The sequence below is a fragment of the Haliotis rubra genome, unplaced genomic scaffold (genome assembly GCF_003918875.1).
Source record: "Haliotis rubra isolate DU_JTF1 unplaced genomic scaffold, ASM391887v1 Scf15, whole genome shotgun sequence".
Lineage (NCBI taxonomy): Eukaryota > Metazoa > Mollusca > Gastropoda > Lepetellida > Haliotidae > Haliotis > Haliotis rubra.
In genome coordinates, this window is record NW_025765447.1 from 4161035 (window position 1) to 4181317 (window position 20283).

At 39.8% G+C, this 20283-nt stretch overlaps 1 protein-coding gene across 2 annotated transcripts; it reads left to right on the forward strand.

The window, feature by feature from the left end:
- Window positions 1–1670: 1670 nt before the first annotated feature.
- Window positions 1671–18656, forward strand: LOC124270220. Of its 2 annotated transcripts, XM_046705259.1 has the most exons (5): window positions 1671–1747; window positions 2439–2509; window positions 3918–3974; window positions 4851–5050; window positions 17940–18656. In XM_046705259.1, exons 3-5 carry the CDS (start codon window positions 3944–3946, stop codon window positions 18045–18047), a joined length of 339 nt encoding a protein of 112 aa, XP_046561215.1. In that variant the 5' UTR covers window positions 1671–1747; window positions 2439–2509; window positions 3918–3943; the 3' UTR covers window positions 18048–18656. The 2 variants fall into 2 exon arrangements, 1 of the variants encoding a protein (XP_046561215.1); XR_006896705.1 differs by lacking the exons at window positions 1671–1747; window positions 4851–5050 and having other exon boundaries at window positions 2200–2509; window positions 17761–18656.
- The last annotated feature ends 1627 nt before the right edge of the window (window positions 18657–20283 follow it).

The window sequence follows — 20283 nt, forward strand, 5'->3', positions numbered from 1 at the left end:
AGAAGCTATGCAGATGTTTTCCCCCACTCGTTCCATACCCGTAAAAATATTTTTCTATATATGTCTGTAAGTAAATATGGTAATGAAATACTGTTAGTCTGTGAATCTTCCAAATTACTTGGTATTGTTTTCCATTGAACATCTGCACACTCATACTTTAAAACTGGTATGAATAATAATTGTTTGCAACCTTTACCAAATTTAGTTTTCCATTTATTTAGCAATTTTCAGTTTCTATTTCCTGGAAATTCTGTACGAAGGTACATTTAACAGTTCCACTCAATAACAGTAACGCATACAGACAATAAGTTTCGGCACTTTGATAGTTTAATAAGTAAACATTTATTCCATGATATCGGGATGCCAAAATGATTAAAATAATTATAAAATGTATAACAAATCAGACAGCAAAAAGCAAATATGAAAACGCATGAGTAACAAATGCTGTCAGGTGGGAACTTCCAGTAATTATGGAAACTGCGTAGTTACCTAAGCTTATGAACTAATTGCAATCACAAGAATTTTCTATAATCTACCCTAGAACTGGAATCAAAATAGGTGTACACTTATGTATATTCCGTCGGGGAACTGACATTTAGGAAAACGTCCGTATGGGATACTATCTAGATTCCGAATAAAAAAGAGGTTATACCAAGTACGTATGTGCATGTTTACACATTTACAACAGTAATTTACACCGGGAATCAGTAATACATTGTAATCATCATTTTTGAAAGAACAGATAATATAATGTGTGCAGCTATGATCAGTCTGATAACTCCTACAAGTGTGCACTAAAAGTAGGGACCTACGGTTCATGTCTGTGTGAACACACCTGTCTGTGTTTTATTGCAATGAGCGGTCTATCCTTGCATGTCATATATAAGAATTGTACCTAAGATCAGTTACTTAAACTGTAATGTAATAACCATTACAAAAAGTATAAACGGTATTACCTACTGACCAGCTGCAGAAAGGCTTATCAGTACCCCACCGCCACCACCCCACCCTATGCCTACCCTATTCCACACCCTCTCCCTCTCACAAACATGCACACACGTGCACACACTCCCTAACATACATATCGCTCTGGCCCATAGACCCAATATTTGAACCTTTTAAACAGACATCATATGTATGTCAAGAAAGGCAGGCACGTTAATAGTGGTGCTCAGTCATGGGTATCACTTCGCCATGTGTTTCTAATGATCTCCGTGCATTATGGCGTAGTCCGACGCGCTAACGAACCGGATGTGAAAGTTATATTACAGAACCATTGAAATACATGTTAAAGTAGTGTTAATCTTGTAGCACTTTATTTATCCATTACCAACCATTTACGCGTGTACTAAATATATGGCAAACCTAACCCTGGTCATACGAGATTTCAAAGGTATTAAAATGCATGCCCTAGAATCACAGCCTTTACATATGTTACACATGCTAGAAAACACATGAAAACAATGGCCAGATTTACACACCTGTGAAATACATGTAAATACAGAGTTGAGTGTTGGTTTTTTTAACACCCCTTTAAACGTGTGTAAATCTGACAGCCAGATGATACGTAGATTTCAAACGTTTGTTCACATGGCCGCCGGATGAAACGTATATTTCCTAACGTTAGTACATTTGGGTAATACAGTCATTTTGTGTGGCGCATGGGTTGCTGAAGACCAATTCAAACCCGGATCTTCAAGGGTCAAAATGGATAAAGGACGCTCAGGGTTTCTGATGATGTGAAAAGGTAAGACTACCTTTTCTTTACATCACCGCATCACGTTCCACAGCGGCGGTTTATTATTTAGGTCGGTATAAAAATTCAGGGCGAGCAGAAAACCACAGAAAACATACCGACAGCCTATAATAGTTTTTAACTCTCGTTCTACCTGACTAAGCCTCTCCTATTACGTAGGACGTGACATGAGTCACTGGTTATCAATAGTCGCATGTCAGTGTGACCTTTACACAGGGTTTGCGGAAAGGAGCATTCCCCAGGAATTGACCTTGGCTGGGAATTGACATTACGTTACATAAATGGATATTTATTGAGTGATGCAATAATTCACTTCTGCTAAGTAATTTAAATACACATATTGCCCCCAAGTAAAAACCCACTTAATTTATAAAAAAAATATCTACATGTACATGAATCATGCAGAACTGTAGCAACAACAATGGGTTGGAATGTTCAAGATTGTATATACACTGTACTATAGGCTTTGGGCCGTAAGTACAGATCTAACACAATTGTATTGAATTTAAATAAAGATTAGATGTATGTTTTCATGTTTCTCCCTCATCTTTGGTGGAATTTGCCTAGGTGTTATGTTATCGTGCCAACCGCACATCATAACCTACAAATTTACATATGGTTACCACGGGCACAGTTACTAACGACTTTTTTCTATTTTTGTTTTGGATACGGTGGTCAACAGCAGAGGAACTCACCAAGCAGAACGTGAACGACAGTTCTAGAAGAGATCATACATTTTGTGCTGCTAGACGGGTGAGTGAAACGGAACATGTTTTTTTCTTCTTTATGCCAAAAATTATCTTTATGAAATACATTGTATTCTTATCAAGAATATTTTTCCTTGACTTAGAACACAATTCTGAACTTCAACTTTTCATATCATATGTTTCCAAACTACCATGAATGCGTTTTGGCATTTCAAATTTTCCGCAATCCATTCATATGTTCTACTCGTGATTAAATCATTTTCGGCCGATAAAGGATCGTGGATATACAGATTCTAGTACTTTTGTTGGGTTGCGACTCACCCGGGATTCGAACCCACACTCTCAGAGTCAGGCACCTAATCGCCAGCGCGCAAAGCCAGCGATCAACCCTACTCAGCCACCGTGGCTTCCACACAAAATTGATGGCTTCCACACAAAATTGAAGTCTGACAACTAGTAGTCTAGATCACGGACTTTGTGTTCCCGTCTGACAAGTGTAAGTAGGCACGATTTTGAAAACTGGACGTTATTACTTTACCAAACTTGGTACATAGGCCGATTTAGTAAGAAACTGGCGCATTTCGATATGTAGGGGTCGAGTTCCCATTGCAACAACCCTAAGGTTCGAAATGACAGTTGTTCTTGTTTCCAGTGCAGATCTTGAGAACAAGAGGGCAATCCCAATTTTAATGTTCAATATCTCATTTCTTTGCATAAGTCAGTGTGTTTATTGGACTTACAAGTGAAACATATTGACACTTTTAATTGTAACATATAGACATTGTGTCTAGTCACAGCACCGCAGGGTGTGGATATATTGAGAAGCGTAATGTCAAATATATCATGGTACATTTGACCGATTTCAAAACTGCCTTGCGTATTCATAGCATTGGCCATGGTACTCGTGCCAATTAACACTTGTCAGTGGTTTACGTAGTCTACAGTACAAGATCCATGTATGTAAAGCCGTGGTGGCTGAATGGGTCAGGTCGCTTACTGTGTGGGCTGTCGGTACCATACCTGACTCTGAGGTGGAACTCGATACAAAAAAAAACGTACTAGAATTTGTTTTGTAATTTTCAGGGAAGGTGTAATCCCATATATAATGCGTGTTTCAATAAATCCTTTATTTGGATGCAAAGTCTTTGTCTCAACCTTCATTCACGATCCGGGAATGAATGAGCCTTCAGCAACCCATGCTTGTAAGAGGCGACTTACGGGTTGACATATGTCATCGTATCCCATTTGCGTAGGTCGATGCCAATGATGTTGATTTGTCTGATCCAGACTGCCGCCATATAGCTGGACTATTGGTGGTTGAGGCGTTAAAAACAAAAACCAAAACCACTTTTATTCACACTGTTATTCTCTCGGGAAAAATTCATTATGAATGAGAGACAATACTTTCTTACACACAAATGTACATATTCATGCACTGTGTTGTGTCTTTTCAGTGATCTCGAGCCTCTAACTGAACACAATGGGCGTGTGCGGTTCTCAGCTTGCTAGTGGTAAGTTGTGTGTTAAACCATGCTAATACATGTATGTTTGTGCTGTCATTCCAGCAATATTCCAGCTATATGGTGGCGGTCTGTAAATTGTCGAGCCTAGACCAGGCAATCCAGTGAGCAAAAGTATGCTCATCGATCTACGCAATGGGATATGATTGCATGTGTCCCAACAAGTCAGCGAGCCTGACCACTCGATCCCATTAGTCGCCTCTTACGACAAGCATGGGTTGGGAAAGCCCAGTTCTAAGCCGAATTATGGGTATAATTCGCAAAGCCCAGGTGGTTTCAGTAGTTCTCTAACACATGGCAATGGTACCTTGCTGGATAAAACATCGAAAATTTATCAGGGTGAATATATTTGTCATACATGCCTCTGATATGGCTTTAACTAAAATGGGTTTTCTAGTTCTCTTGCGTGAGAGCTTTCACGCCTCTTTTAGCAATCCTCCAGCAGTATCACAGCGGGGGATACGTCATGGGCTTGACGACCGAACGCTTTAGAAAGATAATGCATAAAATTTAACTGGTTAAGATAAATTATACGTGTCTGGTGAAAAGGGATTGATAATTAAGGCTCAGTATTTCTAGAGCAACTGTAATCATATATCTAAAACATGTTGTCAGCCATATACATACTTATTCATACTTATATAATAATTGGTCTTCAGCAACCCATGCTTTATCGTAAGAGGCGACTAACGAGATCGGGTGGTCAGGCTCGCTGACTTGGTTGACACATGTCATCGTATCCCAGTTGTTGATCGCTGGGTGGTCTGGTCTCGATTATTTACAGCTCGCATATTGCTGAGTGCGGCGATAAACAACAAACTAGCATTCTTATGCCATTGACTGATATTTCCGGGATCCCTTCTTCAGAGAGAAAAGAGTTCCACAGCAAACAGCTTCAAGAAAAGGACACAATTATATCGGATCTGAAGGAAAAGACGAAAACACTTGAAGAAGAGAAACAGAGAATATTGGACAAGAAAGAAACCTTGGAACGGGACGAGATTGGAAAGGATATGCTACTGGAGCAAAAGAATGAGCAGCTTCAACAACTTCGAAGCGAAAACGATTTCCACAGCAAACAGCTTCAAGATAAGGACACAATTATATCGGATCTGAAGGAAAAGACGAAAACACTTGAAGAAGAGAAACAGAGAATATTGGACAAGAAAGAAACCTTGGAATGGAAGAAGATTAAAAAGAATATGCAATTGGAGCAAAAGAATGAGCAGCTTCAACAACTTCGAAGCAAAAACGATGTCCTAAGAGCTGAGAGCAATAAATCTCCGACCCTTTTAGAATCCGCTGGAACTATGGCAAAAAAGACGTTAGGATGGTTTGGATACAAATAACAGACTTTCCAGAGCTTCGCCTAATTAATGTTGTGCTGGATTTCAAGAAAAGATTATCTGGGTGTTCAACGACGTTGGAGACTGCAAGTTCTAACATAGTGTGTTATTTCGCTCCATAGAATATAATCCGTCAAGTGTAGTATATCGGAAATCTCTGTAGGTTTACGAGACATCACATTTACCATCGATCGACAAATACGCAGTATTGAGTCTGAAACCGTCACGTACAAAATACTGAAAAGTAACTCTCTCCAATTCGCCATAAAATCATCAAGAAAGGAACTTGGAAGGCATGTGATTGGACAAAGTCATCCATGTGTGACCAATTCATTGATCTGGGTGTTTGTTTTGTGTGACCAGCAAAGGATAACGTCTTCATTGTCCAACTTAACCAGCCTTGAAATGTTATCAAGTTTACATCGTCTTGTTACTTACTTGCTGAAACTATTTTGTCCTAAAATCTTGAACTGTTCCTGAAATGTTCCTGAAACATTAACTTCTCATTTAGGAACTGTGAGTATAACAGGAACAGGGTATAGTACAATACATGTTCTGCATGATCTAGTTTGTGTGTGTGTGTTTTGTTTTACGCCGCACTCAGTAATATTCCGGCTAAATGGTGGCGGGCTGTAATAAATCGAGTCTGGACCAGACAATCCAGTGATCAACATCACGAACATATCTACGAAATTGGGGTCCGATTACATGTGTCAACCAAGTCAACGAGCCAGGGGCTAGATTTTCGAAGTTCTCTTAGCGCTAAGATAATCGTAAGTTAATGTTAATGTATGGCACTTACCACTATCTTAGCGCTAAAAGAGCTTCGAAAATATAGGCCCTGGCGTGCTCTAGTAGTCGTTATGGCCTGACACAACCATTCATCAATTGGTCAGCTACGACTAAACAAGGATATATAGCACTATCAAAATAGACGCAGAGCTGAGATGAAATCACACTTCCGATCTGGATGCTTCCAGTGTCACACTGTGGAAGTATCTGCTTGTGTATACGTATATAGAGGATACAGTTAAACAATTAACTGGCATGCATAGCTGTTGACAACATCTCTATATATAGCACTATGTTGCTAATTTAGTTTACTTGGAAAAGCGTTGGCGCGGAGTTAGTGACAATAGACATCCATTTTCCTCGGGAAGATGGTAAAGACGAAGAGCCGAGTTCGATTCCTGAGTGGTTTCAAAAGGTGAAGTCGTTTCTTGGTGTCTTCGACGTGATGGAATAATACTAACATATGTCTCCAAGCAGTGTTTATCTTCAACCACTCACTCATATGTGTATTTGTGTGCTTGTGCGTACGCCAACGCGTGTCCACGTGACTGTGTGTGTCGTACAGGTGTGTGTTCTTGCATTGGCTCCTTGAACTTGATGGCAGAACGACTAACAAGAAACTGGCAGCTGTTCAAAAGTTCGATGCCGCGTAAAACACTTAATTCATTTTAAAGGATTTCTTTTTCATTTTTTGAACTGTTATTTATCGACCCTGAAATGTATATTTTCCTGGGAATGTGGATATCTGACCCAGAACAAACAGAATCGTTTGCCTTCAGTATATAATCGTTTGAATTTACCCCAAAATATATGACAGTTCTGGTACATTATTTCTCCCTACTTCAGTTTTGGAGAAGTTCCATGGCAAGTAGAGTAATCAGCTAAGTGTGCTAACATATGGTTTGGAAAGTGATCTATTATAAAAACTGCCACTGTTTGTAGAAGATATCAGGAAATCCGAACGCTTCTGTCTGAACTAAATTCAGGACGAACAAAGTGAGAACTTCATCAGTGTGTTAATGGTCGTTCCTGTAAGATTACCCCGTTTTCGTATCGGATAGTGATACCATATCACATTGTATCCTTAGCACTTTCTATGATAAATATACTCAGCAGCAAAACAAACGTCAGTTCGAATTCAAAATTAGATAGGCACTGTAATCAAATCATTACAGAAATGGACATAATGAGCGGATCAAAAATATGTTTGTGTACAATATCATCTTGACACATCAATGAATAACTCAGCACAATTTCAAGACATTACGTGAACGTTTGTAGTCCATTCAGACTCTTGACTTCAGTATCTAGTGTGACCACCACGAACGGCAATAACTGCAGCACACGCTGTGCATGGAGTGCACCAATCGATTGATGAAGGCCATTGGCACCTGGAACCACACTCTGAGAAAGACCTGGCGCAATAGATCGACTGTGTTCGGCCTTGGTTTGACATTAGTAAGTCTCCTCTGAATTTCATCCCAAAGATGTTCAATTGGGTTTAAATCAGGACTACTGTATAATGTTCTGCTGTAGGAAGTCCCGTGTAGCTCTGGCAGTATGGGCCCGGGCGTTATCATGTTGGAAAATGTTGTTCCGGTGACGTGCGAAATGTGGTATGTGGTATGACGTGGGGTCTGAGAGCTTGGTCGATATAGCGCACCGCTCTGATACCGCCTCCTCTCCCTGGACCAAGATTCTGGAACACCACAGGACCCTCTCTCTGGTTCAGGCCTATTCCACCCCATACCATGATGTTTGCAAACCCCGTCAGTCTCTTTCCATAACACATTGGTCTGAGTAACGCTGGCAGCGTCGTCGCCATATTCTTGTTCTGCCATCTGCAGCTGATACGCCAGACGGACTCAGATTTGTGAACAGAACAGTTCTCCATTGCCTGTGTCGCCAGTTTGGGTGTTGTAGGGTAAACTGTAGACGTTCAAGTCGATGACGAGGGTTTAGGATATGTCCACGGTAAGGTTAACGGCAATGGAGGTTCCCGCTGTTAAGACGTCGGCGTACTGTATTAGTACTGATTGGTCTTCCGTGTGTTCCCACTGTCTGGCGTGTTGTTTCGGATGCCTGCATGAAGGGATTCTGTAAATGCTGTCACACAACATGGCGGTCTTGTCGTCTTGTGGTCACCCTTGGTCTGCCAGTACGGGGGCGATCATTTGTGGTGTTGGTCGCCCGGAAACGTTGCTGCAGCCTGTATATGGTCCGAACGTTGACCTGGAAGTGATTGGCAACGGCTTGTGCAGTGTGGCCAGCTTCAAGTCTTCCAAGCGCCTGGTTCCTCTGAGCTGTCGTGAGTGGCGGCATCCTGCTGACGTTGTAATGTGAATGTTTCAACCAGGTTTGGGGGTGCATTTTATATGGCTGATCCTTGTGAACAGCATGTGCAGCATGAGTTGCATGAAAAACATGGAGAACACCGTACCATCTCCGAGATCAGGTTGCGTTTTTGAGACCGTTTTCTGGGTTCAATTCTGAGTTTGGGAAAGAATGTCTTTGCTCGGGTAAAGTTGGAGATGTTGTAATAAATATACAATCAAGACATGAAATGAGTTTACAGTTATCCGTTTCTGCGAAGGAAAATTCAAAACTGATGTTTCTTTTGCTACCTAGCATACCTTTATTTTGATTTACTTTTCACGGCTGCAAACATATGAAACCTTGAACATTATTTGACCAAACGACATAAGAATCTGCATGTGTATTGTGTATCATTTAAGAGATACACCTCCTGTGTGTTGAAATTTGATACCATAGCGATACCATATCACATTGTATCCTCAGCGCTTTCTATGAAAAATATATTCACTTTGTTGTACTTTTAAAGGCTGCAAACAGATGAACTCTTGAACAATTTCACCAAACGACATAAGAATCTGAAGATTAACATCGATCACCATCAACAGAGACCAGGATTGCTTCTTCCCGTCACCCATATATATCGTTTTATCACATAGATACTCCACTGTAACTCCACTCTGCAGTTAACCTCCGTGTTGTACCAGGATCCATTGTCAGATTTCTGATTGAAAACTATCATCATGTTGAACAGATTTATCCCTTTGTTACCATTGTTTGTTTGTTGTCATTGTTAGTCTATGTGCATACAAGTCTCAGCTATTATAACTCTTTCTTACCTAATTATGGAGAGATTTTGTATTATGTACGTGTCTCCCATGAAGAAAATAAACAAGTTAAAAACCATATAACTTCTTTATTCATTTACCATCACTATGTGTGATATATGGTAAAATATGGTTGAATCTATCGTTCTTGGCCATTCGTGTTATTCCGGGACAAGCCGAATAGCGACTCGTGCCCCTCTGGAAGGATTTCATATTGGCGTAGGAACATCAGAACCAATTCAAACAGGAACGATAACTCTATTACCGTTTGATTCTAATGGTACTAAATATCACCGAAGTACTCATACATTGTATTGCCGTTTTTGTTTTTATTTATTTTAAAGAATTATACCTCCCCGGAACAACTAAATGAAAGAGAAAAATATATTTGTAAAGAAATATTCTGACGTAATTATTACCAGATATTCACCTTATATTTTCCAATAATATTTCTGAAAAGGGTTTAATAATCACAAATGGGATTTGTTTTATTGAATATGCAAATAAAACTTATTAGAAAAACCCGCTACATTAAATCCCAAAGCAGAAACTCAAAATCTGAACATACGTGTAACCTTGCTGTCATACCCCAAGTGGAATATTAAATAAATTCGCTGAGAAATATATGAATGACCACAAAAAGGTCAGACTAAAATATTCCCAGAGAATTGAAATATATGCCCAATGTTAAAGATTAAAGTTAATTAGTTACATACAGATATAATATTATTGTTTAGAAACTCGTAGCGATCTATAATTACATTCCAAACACTGTTGGAAGCGCACGTACAATCACCACAACAAGCCCGCAAGATCGCCAGAAATACACTCACGTGCGTGTATTTCAATCTCTCACCGTCAATCGCATGATTCTTACCAAAAACTTCACGTTAGACAGTACAATTATGTAAGCTACGTTCTTAGTACTTTCAATATGACGATACATATTTTTCATGATATTTTCAACAATAACATGATGCCATAAATACGGAAGCGTCCTAGTGTCACAGTCAAACAAATTTTATCTCCTAATTGGGACTTAGCCATCTCCTAATTAGGTGATACTATCTCATAATTAGGAGTTACTATCCCCTTATTAGGACTTAGCTATATCTTAATTAGGTGATACTATATCCTAATTAGGACTTAATATCTCCTAATTAGGTGATACTATCTCCTAATTAGGTGATACTATCTCCTAATTAGGACTTAGTATCTCCTTATTAGGACTTCATATCTCCTAATTAGGACTTAATATCTCCTAATTAGGACTTAAGGATCGCATAATTATGTTTGAAAAAGTCAACCAGTAGTCATTCACTTCTGTTTGGGTTTAGCATCTTGGATGAAGTCATGGATGAAAGCATATGCATGTGTTTCATGTTGGGCTTGCAGTATTCAGAAATTTTGTCTTGTTTGGCCCATTTAAATGGCATCATTATCAGCATGAAGAAACTGAAACTGTTTAGGCGAAGACATAATAGTGATATTGTAGAAGTTGCTATGTTCGTAAAATTTAGATCTAAATGTTCCTGGAACCACAGTCCTAAGTACTTGTACGAACTTGCATAAGATACCACCTCCCTGTATTCAGCAAACATTCGGTGTATCCCCCCTCCGGCCAGGGCCTCCTTTCACAAAGCACTAAGGTGGTCGTAAGTCACTAAGGTAACCTTAGTGCAGTGTTAAAGAATGGGAGTTAAGGTTAACCTTAGTAAAGGTTGCTTCGTGAAAGGAGCCCCTTGACCCTTAATTCTCAGTGCGATCAATAAATGCCAATTAACATCTCCCTACGCAGGCGGATCTTACGTATGTACAACGTGGCGTCATGTCCCAATGTATAAATAAAACCTGACTGGGATGATCAGTCGGAGAGACAAGATGAATTGAGGAGACGGGCGCAGATTATCGACAAGAAGCAGGCGGATTGTGCGGCTCGTCGTGGCGTCGGTCAAAGCTGTCGCCTCACCAACGGCTACGTCGACAATGAAGAATCGCTGTCCGACTTCTACATATGTGTAAGTGACAGAGCGAGTCTCCGCACAGGGTACATTGGCCACTCGGTCTCAGTGTGCGTTCTGTCACGTGATTGCCATTTAACTTGTACCATTTCGACCATTATTCCCCAACCATAATAAACATGGCTGCTGTCTTCAACTCTACCGCTGACGTGCGTCCTCCGTCCGTCAACCATCCTGAACTACCATCCGAGAGCATCCCCAGTACGTTAGGTTTGATAGGACTGTTTTCATCTGTATATTAAAAGGGACTTGTGGATTTATTTATAGATCTACAAAGGTATTCCATAGTGGAATATATTTTTATTGGCAGACAAATTCTTATCTACCATGCTTCAAAACCACATACAACCAAGCGGGTTCAACTGTTTGTGAAGCTGAGTATGTAGTTTAGATTTGTTGGTTTCTTTGTTCGGTGCTTTACGCCACTTCCAGCAATATCCCAACAATATCATGGCGGGAGCCACCAGTAATGGGCTTCACACATTGGGTCGATGAGGGGAATCGAACCCGGGTCTTCGGCGTGACGAGCGAGGGCGGAAACCACTTGCTCCGCCTCCTAATGTGAGTGAGGGAGGTTTATAAACATGAACCCGTTTCAACTTGCATCTCGTCTCAGTTGTGAAACTGTCGAGTCTACAACCGTAACGCATGGTCCAGTTCCTTTCCCTTAAAAACTTGATGTGAAACCAACAACAGAGAAATGTGCTGTACTTAACAAATGTATTCTAAAATTAACTAAGCTAACAAATCAGTAGGTCTCATTGTGTCAGTGTGAAAAGCAATAAACACAATGACGGTAATATTCACCTCTCACAGACAGTAATCCAACTTGCAATTGGAAGAATGTGAGTTCACAGGGTATACGTACAGAGTGATCACACAAAATGCTGGTCTTCTCCTGACTTGAGATGTAGTGAGTGAGTGAGTGAGTTTAGTTTTACGGCGCCTTTAGAAATGTTCCAGCAATATCGCGGCGGGGGACACAAGAAAATAGGCTTCACACATTGTACCCATGTGTGGAATCGAACCCGTGTCTTCGGTGTGACGAGTGAACGCTCTATCCACTAGGCTACCTCACCGCCTCGGCTTGAGATGTAATGAGAGGGGTAGGGCCCCTCAATCCAGACATCAGGGTATAACATCAAGACACTATCAGACCACAGGCGAAAAATTCAAGTAGTTATTTGTTATTCAAGCATGTATTGAATTACGTTCTTGAACGACATATAAACTAATGAATATTACTGAAAAGGTTTCACCATTTGCAAATATAGAGACACAAAACTACTTCTTGAATTAGAATGCATACATTCTAATATAGAACGAAATATGTGTTTTCACTAAGACATTCGTCTTGGTCGTAGATAATACTGTCGCCCATACTACTGGAATACTTCTAAAAGCGGCGTAGAACTGAACTTACTCACTTACTAATTCATAGCCGACCAGGCCATGTTTTAAAACAGCTTAATGAAGAGCACCAGGCAAGGCAACAACAAGTACCGTCTTTTCACGTCTTTTGTTCCGCCTGGGATCAAACCATCGAATGATACTAGGGCTGTAAAAAACGATGCATCTAACTATCGATGGATTGCAATTGTTGAGTCTCCGATAGCAATTAATCGATGATAGAAACGAAAAACTATCGATGCATTGATAGTATGTGTGACTATCGATAGTTTAGTAATTCCCTTCCATTGATAAATGCGCAGCGCAAAATTCAGGAAGTACCAGATTCGTTCACTTTGATGTAGAGTTATCCACCCCTGTTACAAACATGGCGGCAAACACGGCATGCGATTCCGAGTTTGACATTGTGAATGTTGGAAAGTCCATAACGAGGAGAAATTTGCTCTTTTTGAAGCTCAAAGAAACCTTGAATGTGGATAGAAAATGTGTGGCTTTTACAAAGTGCAAGCTTATTTTGAAATATTCTGGCAATACGACCAACTTATTCGACCACTGTCAAAGACAACACCACAGACACCGGGAAATAAAACGTCCAAGTGAAACAACTCAGTTAACATTAGATCAAACAAACGCCAGATCAGGCAAGTTAAATGTCGAATTCTGACCTAACACAAAACATTTCAAATGTTATTTAGGAATTTATGTTAAAAGACCTTCGCCCAGAAATGGGCTTCTCACATTGTACCCTTGTGGGGAATCGAACCCGGGTCTTCGGCGTGACGAACGAACGCTGAAACCACTAGGCTACCCCACCGCCGTCCCTGCTAACTGATTAGGGCCAAAGGATTGGATACAAAGTATCGTAACGTTCTAGATTGTCGAAAACATCATCAAAACATTCACATAAATCGTAATTCCTGAAATTGGTCCATACAGGTCAACTTTGTTGTGATTGGTCATCACCATATTTCCATGTTAGTTAGAACGAATGTCAGTCCAGATGAAGTGTCTAGAAATTTGCTCTCGCCTTTCCAGTAACATGCTCAGTCCTGCAGAAGTTTACCAATACCTATCAGTGAAATTTAGATCACTTGTTTGTTGTTTTTGTAGATTAATTCATCGTGTTAATCGGGTTGCTTTGCTTCGGAGGGAAATGTTTAAATGCATATAGATAAAGTTTGTTTGCTTGTTGTTTAACGCCGCACTCAGCAATATTCCAGCTATATGGCGGCAGTCTGTAAATAATCGAGTCTGGACCAGACAATCCAGTGATCAGCATCATGAGCATCGATCTGCAATTGGGATACGATGACTCTTCACGGGTCAAAATAGATAAAGGACGATCAGGGTTTCTGATGATGTGAAAAGGTAAGGGTACCTTTTCTTTACATCACCGCATCACGTTCCACAGCGGCGGTTTATTATTTAAATCGGTATAAAAATTCAGGGAGAGCAGAAAATCACAGAAAATATACCGACAGCCTATAATAGTTTTTAACTCTCGTTCTACCTGACTAAGCCTCTCCTATTACGTAGGACGTGACATGAGTCACTGGTTATCAATAGTCGCATGTCAGTGTGACCTTTACACAGGGTTTGCGGAAAGGAGCATTCCCCAGGAATTGACCTTGGCTGGGAATTGACATTACGTTACATAAATGGATATTTATTGAGTCATGCAATAATTCACTTCTGCTGAGTAATTTAAATACACATGTGCTCCCCCAAAAGTAAAAAAACCACTAATTTATAAACAATATCTACATGTACATGAATCATGCAGAACTGTAGCAACAACAATGGGTTGGAATGTTCAAGATTGTATATACACTGTACTATAGGCTTTGGGCCGTAAGTACAGATCTAACACAATTGTATTGAATTTAAATAAAGATGAGATGCATGTATTCATGTTTCTCCCTCATCTTAGTGGAATTTGCCTAGGTGTTATGGTATGGTGCCAACCGCACATCATAACCTACAAATTTACATTTGGTTACCATGGGCAAAGCTACTAACGACTTTTTTCTATTTTTGTTTGGGATACGGTGGTCAACAGCAGAGGAACTCACCAAGCAGAACGTGAACGACAGTTCTAGAAGAGATCATACATTTTGTGCTGCTAGACGGGTGAGTGAAACGGAACATGCTTTTCTTCTTTACGCCAAAAATTATATTTATGAAATACATTGTATTCTAATCAAGCATACTTTTCCTTGACTTAGAACTTATAACACAATTCTGAACTTCAACTTTTCATATCATATGTTTCGAAACTACCATGAATGCGTTTTGGCATTTCAGATTTTCCGCATCCATATGTTCTACTCGTGATTAAATCATTTTCGGCCGATAAAGGATCGTGGTTATAATCAGAATATGACTGTTCAGAACAATCTAAAACAGAAAGTATTTACCCATAACAAAGTGATATCTAAACGTCAATTTTTCTCAATGACCTGCTGTAACTTCTCTTGGGCGTAAAAGACAAAAAGTAGAGAATAATACATGAATAACTGAGTGAGAGAGTGAGATTAGTTTTACGCCGCGCTCAGCAATATTCCAGCTATATGGAGGCGGGCTGTAAATAATCGAGTCTGGTCCAGACAATCCAGTGATCAGCAGCATGAGCATCAATCTGCGCAACTGGGAACCAATGACATGTGTCAACCAAGTCAGCAAGCCTGACCACCCGATCCCGTTAGTCGCCTCTTACGACGAGCATGGGTTACTGAAGATCAATTCTAACCCGGATCTTCACGGGTATATGAATAACTGAAAATAAGAGGTTGTTTGTTTCATGTTCATCTATATGTACTGCATCTAAAATTGAGCTTGACAAACCGTTAGTTGGTTCTTATGACAAGTAAGGGTTGCCTGAGATCAATACCAACAGGCGTCTCCACTGGTTATTTGCGCATGTCAATCCGTAGTTGTGCTTCATATACTCAGCAACAAAAAAAACACGTCTGTAAGAAATCAAAATTAGATAGGCACGGTAAAAATTATATTATGATGTCGATAGAGACATTATTTTTTTTAAATATGAAGACAAAGAAGGTCTCCTGGAACAAACTGACCTAGGTTGGGTTGAGACTCCTCAATCTCAGAGTCAGGCACCTAATCGCAAGCACATAAAGTCGGCCATCAAACCCACTCAGCCACCGTGGCTTCCACAAAATATGGAAGTCGTACAACCCTCAGTCAAGATCACAGACATTGTGTACCCCTCTGACAAGAAAACCGGACGTTATTTCTTGACACATCTGTAGTAAAAAAATGGCGCCTTTCGATATTTAGGGATCTTAAAAACGATATTTGAGTTTCTAACCCTCACTAAGCTTCTAAATGATGGTTGTTCTTGTTTCCAATGCAGATCTTGAGGGCAAGAGGGCAACCCAGTTAAAATGTTCAATATGACATTTCTTTGCATATGTCATTCTCTTCAAGATCTTTGTCTGTATTTGTGGTTCTCGGACTTACAAGTGAAACATATTGACACTTACAGTCTAGTCAGAGCACCAAACTCTGAGCTTTTGGGTTTATTGAGAAAGCGTATACTCAAATATGTATTCATAACATTGGCCATGGGTGCCAAATTGCACTTGTCAGAGGATTACGTATTCTAGAGTACAACTTGTCAGACTTCCATGTTAGTGGAAGTCACGGTGGCTGGATGGGTCAGGTCGCTTACTGTTTGGGCTGTCAATACAGTGTCTGACTCCGAGATGGAACTCAACACTAAAATGTACTAAAAGCTGTAACAGGGAAAGTGTAATCCCAAATATAATCCATGGTTCATTAAATCCTTTATTCACGATCCGGGTTAGAATTAATCTTCAGTAACCCATACTTTCGTAAGAAGCGATTAACGTGGTCAGGCTCGCTGACTTGGTTGAAACATGTTATTGTACCCCAATTGCGTAGATCGATGCTCATGCTGTTGATCACTGGATTGTCTGGTCCAGACTCGATTATTTACAGACTGTCGCCATGTAGATCGATGCCCATGATGCTGCCGCCATATAGCTGGTATATTGCCGATCGTGGTGTTAAAAACCATCCAACTTTATTCACACCGTTATTCACTCAAAAAAACAATCATTGTGAATGAGAGACGATAATTCGCTGCACACAAATGTACATATTCATGCACTGTGTTGTGTCTTTTCAGAGATCTTGAGGCTCTTAACTGAACACAATGGGCGTGTCGGGTTCTCAGCTTGCTAGAGGTAAGTTGTTTGTTAAAACTCAATACTACATGTATGCTTGTGCAGTCATGCATGAAGCGGGCAACACCTTTTCTAGTCACAATGATTCATCGTTCCTGTGATTTCCACAGCAGTTCAGTTACGTCATTCCATATTATGTCTTGTTTGTTGTGTAACACCGCAACCAGCAATATTCCAGCTATATAACCAGCAAATAATCGAGTCTGGACCAGACAATCCCCTGATCAAAAGCATGAGCATCAATCTACGCATGACATGTGTCAACCATGTCAGCGAGTCTGACCATCCTATACTGCTAATCGCCTCTTACGCGACAAGCATGGGTTACTAAAGACCAATTCCAAAGAGGATCTTCAGGGTTTCATTCCACATACGCGTGATTTGAGAAAAGCCCCACAGCAGTTATCCACAACATGGGTATATTTGTCATACGTGCCATGATGGAATTGAAATGGATTTTGGTAGATTTTCTGTCCCTCTTGCATGTTATTTGATGGTTTCAGTGAGTGAGTGATTAAGCATTCACGCCACTTTTAGCAATTTTGCAGGTATATCACGGCGGGGAATACTAGGAATGGTCTTCACACATTATACCCAAGTTGGGAAATCGAACCTGGGTCTTGGGCTTGTGGGCCGAGCGCTTTAGAAAGATAAGGCATAAAGTAATAACAGTTAAGATAAATAAGATGTGTCTGGTGAAAAGGGATTGATAAATAAGGCTCAGTATTTCTACAGCAACTGTAATCGTATTTTCAAAACATATTTTCAATCTTATAGATATTTATTCCATTGAAATTCCATTGAACTTCTGTGTACCTAATATTACCTTTCTTCAGAGAGAAACGAGTTCCACATCAAACAACTTAAAGATAAAGATGAAATCATATCGCATCTGAAGGTAAAGACGACAAAACTTGAAGGTGACAAAGAAACCTTGGAACGGAACGAGATTATAAAGGATAACCAATTGAAGCAAACGAATGAGCAACTTCGACAACTTCGAAGCGAAAACGATACCCTCAAAGCTGAGATCAAGAAATCTCCGACAGTTTCAGAATCCGTTGGAAATATAGCAAAACAGACGGGGGACTATATTGGAGGATGGATGGGATTAACAAAATAGACTTGCTAGAGTTTTGCCTAATTCATGTTGTGCTAGATTTACAGATAAGATTCTCTAGTATTCAACGTCGTGAACTCAGAACCGTTGAATAGACTGAAAGTTATTGCATGATGTGTTATATCACTCCATAAATATATATTCCGTCAAGTGTAAACTCATTATCATACACACTTAATTACACTAATCTTTCAGTATTCGCATCTCTGTAACAATCGATTGAGAAATAAGTATCGTTGGCCTTAAGTAGATAATTGTTTTAACTTAACCCGTAACATGTTCGTTGACTGTCATGGTGCATGTTTGTTGTTTTTGGACAACACGTGTATTTGTGTACCCTGCTTCTGTTTCGCAGAAGTCCCATGGCAATCAGCGAGGTGTGCTAGAACATGGCAAAATATATCATTGAAATAAATGACCTTCTTAAAACATAACATTATAATTAATAATCAAACTTTTTGAAAAGTGACCTACTGTCAAAATTGCTAGTAATTTACAACCATATTTTTGACGAAATTTGTGGGAAATCGGAACGCCTTTTTCTGAACTAAATTCAGGACGAACAAATTGGTAGAATGGTGTTAAACCTTCCGTGTTTTGGCATTTAAGGTCGTTCCACTGTTAAGTAGATACCTCTTATTAGAATTCCTTATGCTGAACCGAGGTATTCACTATACAGTGAGACTACATCAAATTTCAAAACACGGAAGGTTTAACACCATTCTACTATGACGGTAAGAGTGCTTTTAAAACCGTCGTCTTGAGTAGTTCAACATATGGGTTTCAAATACATAGCTTACCGAAAAATATTTTGACAAATAACCTTCATAACTGAGCCCAACGATACATTTTGATTTTACCTGTGTACCTGTGTTCTGTTGTCATCTTATCACCAAACCGATTGTTACCAAACTCACCTGATTACACAGGAACCGGAGTTTTCCCCATAAAACACCAGGGAGTGTATTAATTACGCTGGAGTGCTTGACTCGTCTTCAGCTAGGTCCCGATAGGTGTACACTTCTGATGGGTTGCAATTGTTGGTTGTCTTTGTAACATGAAGCTGGCGAATGTATCCGTGCGCACGGATCTGTGTGAAATGTCAGGATATATTAAAAAGGGACTTCAGTAGGAATAAGAAGACTTCTTTTTAACAAATCAGAAATCAAGCATTTTTCAGTGTCATGGTAGAATTCACAATATGTCTAGTTGGGCGTGAAAATGTCTAGTATTTTGAAAGCTTTACTGAAAGCCATGATCAGAGACCAGCGTCACTTCATTCCATCATCTTTGTTGGAGGGGGTTTCCCCTGGATCTTGAGGTTAAGGGTTGGGTTTCAAGGAGCGTTATATGCTGTTTGGTCATACGCTTTTTGATCAGGGTCACAACATACCTCTTTGCCCTCAGACTAATTAAAACAAGGACCACAGAAAATCCAGAGAAACCACCCACAGATACAGATTCAAACCGATCATCAACAGAGGTCAGAACTGCTTCTTTCCGTCACCCATGTATCATCGTCTCATCACCTAGAAGCATACACTTTAACTTCACTCTGTAGTAAACCTCACTGTTGTTCCAGGATACATCCTCAGACTTAATCTCTTTGTCTGAGTGCGCTATGTTAGCTATTATAACTGTTTCTGACCTAGTTATGGACAGTTTTTTTCTTTTTGTAAAGTACCGGCTTTGCTTCTGTACCTAATTTCTCCCATAAAACAAATAAACAAGTTAAAAACCATATACCATCTTTATTTATTCACCATCATTATGTGTGATATGTGGTACACTATGGTTGAATCTATCGGTCTAGGCGTGGGCGGCCACTACGGGTTTTCGTCTATAATTAGATTGTCTCGCTGCAAACACAGCTATGAATTCCAAGTGGTGTTTTTAAATCGACAGCTGACTGGATGTGCTGGCGATTAGGTGCCTGAATCTGAGGATGTGGGTTCGAATCCCGGATGGGACAAAGCCCAATAAAAAAGTACTAGAATCTGTACTTTACAGAGAAAGTGTAATCCCAAATATAACGTGTTACATAAGAACACTTTCTAAATGACATTATGTATTCATGGATACGATAGGTTTGATAGGATTGTTTTCTTCTCTATATCATGAGGGACGAACAATGTATTTGATATTGGATTATAATTTGATTAGTCGCCATTTGCTCATGTACCATGAGTCAAAACCACAAACATGCAAAACGGGTTCAACTGTTTGTGAAGCTGCGTAT

Excerpts from the sequence above, each read along its gene's own strand:
- LOC124270220 (XM_046705259.1), top strand. The coding sequence starts at position 3,944 with ATGGGCGTGTGCGGTTCTCAGCTTGCTAGTG. Across the intron at positions 3,975-4,850 it reads CGGTTCTCAGCTTGCTAGTG|AGAGAAAAGAGTTCCACAGC; the intron begins GTAAGTTGTGTG and ends TCCCTTCTTCAG. Across the intron at positions 5,051-17,939 it reads AACTTCGAAGCGAAAACGAT|ACCCTCAAAGCTGAGATCAA; the intron begins TTCCACAGCAAA and ends AGCGAAAACGAT.